We start from the raw sequence: 3071 nt of genomic DNA on the forward strand, positions 1-3071 counted from the left end.
GAAACTACTTCCCAGACATTTAGGTCACTCTATCTCTTCACAGCTCTACTCACATATCTCATTCTTAACTCCCATGTGCATACAACACCCCACCTTAAAACAAGTTCCCAGACTCACAAGAGACCAATTTCATGAATTAAATAAAGTCAGCCAAAGGGAAAAAGAAGAGGCAATTTTAGGTCTAATTCTTTTTGGATCACAAAATCTGAGGCTTGGGCTGCTTCCAAACACCTGCACCTAAATAGGAGAGCAAAGACATGTTTTGTGGCTCTCTAACCAGCTACCATTTCATGAAATAAACATTATAATTTTCATAGGATAATTTTCATGGAAGTTCTCTTGGCTAAGAAATGGTACATAATATTATACATCTTTGTATCCATAAATAAAAATATACTTCAGGTTATAGAGATACAAATACAACCTGTCTTCAATAATAGTAGTAAACATCCAATAGTATTTAGAGGAACAGTGAAAACAAATAACAAAAACAACACCATCTATGGTTAGCTAAAATGGAGCTCCTATGTTACATCACCAGACCAGCATCCATCAACCCTCAATCCAACACCCACTTCTCAGGTATCCATGTGCAGTATTATACATAGGAAGTTCCTCTTTTGTAAGTAGAATAAGATGGAGTTTGTGCTTAAAGTCTAATACTAAGAAATAAGGATGGCAAAGATACTATCATGTTTGCTCTGAAAAGAACTTTTGTTCTATGTTTAAACCCCTATGATTAGTGGGGTGGGGTCCAAAAATGGTTAAACTCTTTTGTATAAAGGAGTCTGTAAATTATTGGACCTAAGAAGAGGTTCTTTGAGACTTCAATTTTTTTTTTTTATAAATTATTTTTTATTTTACTTTGATGATCGGGAAAAGATATCAACATATATGATGAAATCAGAGCTAACAACTAACTTGTAGTTGATGGGCTAATTTTATTAAAATAAGGACATGTTTGTTTAAACTGAAAAGAAAACTGTTCTCACTGGCACTCTGCTTTGTCTGGGATCCTTGAAATTAAGGCCAAGGTGCTGATAATAATGACTCTCACACCGTCGGCCATTTCCGTCCTCTTAAATGCACATGGTACTGAGGGGGACAGCAGCTCAGAGATGCGGCTGGCCGACCAATCAGTTCTCTGCCCGCCCAAAATCCTTGGTTGCGGTCCCTTTTCTCATTGGTTTCCTCTGAAAGATTCGCTTTCAGAGGGTAAGGCTTTGCCCAAATAAGCTTCCCAGGGCTGGCGATGGCTCGCTGTGCAGCAGCATGTGAGGTAGATTCTTTTCGCAGTTGGCAGACGCTCCTGCTGTGCTTTCACCGGGTGTCTGAGTGTTGTCCGTGACCAAAACGTCTGGCTTCAGGTTCCTACAGCGGGGATGCCCCACCCCCAGCCCCGCCCCTCAGTCCCGCCCCGCCCCGCCTATGGTCCCAGTCCGCAATCCTGCCTCAGATTCTAACTCTTCAAAGCCTGAGGAATGTTTTCTTCGTCCACGGGTTGTTTAGGGTTCAACTGGCCGCTCAGAGTTAAAAAGGAGTATCTCAAGCCCCCTGCCATGCAAATATTTAACCCTACAAAGTTTAACATAGAGAAAATATAGTCTCCACCAATTAACATTCCAATGTAGGCAATGGATACATTCTTGATGGCTCCAACCACTGCTGTTGTGAGGGCCGAATTGTAAAAGCTGCACAGAACTGTGGAATACATCAACAGAAACCCCAAAAAACAGGAAAGAAGAAACTGTACGATAAAGAGAACATTCTTCCATTCATTGAATTCAGTAGCCTGTTGAAGGTCTCCGGTAGAGACACTAATGATAAGAGTCGGTATAATCATGAAGCAGGCATTGTAGAAAAGCACTCCATATTTCCCCAACTCCATTCCGATTTTGTTTCTTTTTTCTAAGTATTGTATTCAGAATGGGAAATCTTGGGGTCCATTTTCTGTTTGGTATAAACTCCATTTGCTGCTGTGAAGATATCATTCAGGAATACAAAAATATAGCCTTCCAAGTTAAAGGCGAGGTCAGAACCAGCTGCTATGAAAGCACCAAGCACAATGGTAAAAACACTGACAATGATGCTCAAGGAATACTGTTTCCCAAGTATGGTGGTTTCCAGGAGTAAAGTGAGTGGAATGGTAAATTTCCTGAGCACGGTGAACATCGGCAAGCTTAATTTACTTGTGCTTGATAATCCACTTATGTGGTTTCCAACGTAGAGGAGAGGCAGAGGAAACAGCGATAGGTGGTCAGCAGTGCCTTGTTGACCAACACGATGAGGAAGGAGCAAGTCCCGTAGAAAAGCGCCGACAGCAGCTTGGCCAGCCGGGAGGGCAGCCGCGTGGAGGCAGGGTCGAGGTCCGCGCCCTCGGCCTGGCGGCCGGCCGTCATGTTCCACGGCTGCCCGCAGCCGGGAGCCCGCAGCCCTCCGCCGCCCTTCGCGGCGCTCCGGCCCGCCCCGCCCCAGTTCCGTCCCCGCCTGCGGCCCCGAGACTTCAATTTTTTAAATGTTGAGACATAAAATTGAAGAGGTCATTCTTCCCAGTACTGCCCAAAACCTTACAACACTCCGGCAGCTAAAGGGCTATATAGCTTAAGAACCACTGCAGATATTTTTCTTAGAGTAAACTAGTGTTTTCATCCTGTAAAGTGGCAAGTGAGCCTTCTCAGGCAGTAATTCTGTATACTTTTGAGCTAGAACATAAGCATACAAAGACTGTCACCAAGTGACAAATACATCTAGAATATGGACATTTTGAGCACCAGCTTAGAAATGTATGGGGATAACTGAGCAAAGTATTGAGAGTAATAGATTGAGTTCCTGCTATTATACAAATAGAGGTTAGCACATCAGCAGTTTGGGGGTCAAATGTATACTGGAGTTTTAGAAAGCTAATAAATGAAATCAATTTTTCCCTTCCAACTTCAGTAATGATCATGTGATAGAAGGAAGGAAAAAAACAAAACACCAATTTTATTGGGAGATGCGGTTTGGGTATTCAGTAATCATGAGTTTCCTAAAACTAGATTCCCAAATTAGGTAGAGTTACCATTCTGGCATAG

At 42.7% G+C, this 3071-nt stretch overlaps 1 protein-coding gene across 1 annotated transcript; it reads right to left on the minus strand.

Moving 5' to 3' along the window:
* Positions 1-921: 921 nt before the first annotated feature.
* On the minus strand, positions 922-2476 carry LOC116574402 (UDP-N-acetylglucosamine/UDP-glucose/GDP-mannose transporter-like). The gene is given in 3 exon segments (XM_032315140.1): positions 922-1886; positions 1937-2249; positions 2252-2476. Coding segments are annotated over 3 exon segments (888 nt in total). The 5' UTR covers positions 2400-2476; the 3' UTR covers positions 922-1459.
* Positions 2477-3071: the final 595 nt, after the last annotated feature.

This window comes from Mustela erminea, chromosome 15 (assembly GCF_009829155.1).
Source record: "Mustela erminea isolate mMusErm1 chromosome 15, mMusErm1.Pri, whole genome shotgun sequence".
In the NCBI taxonomy this organism is placed as follows: domain Eukaryota; kingdom Metazoa; phylum Chordata; class Mammalia; order Carnivora; family Mustelidae; genus Mustela; species Mustela erminea.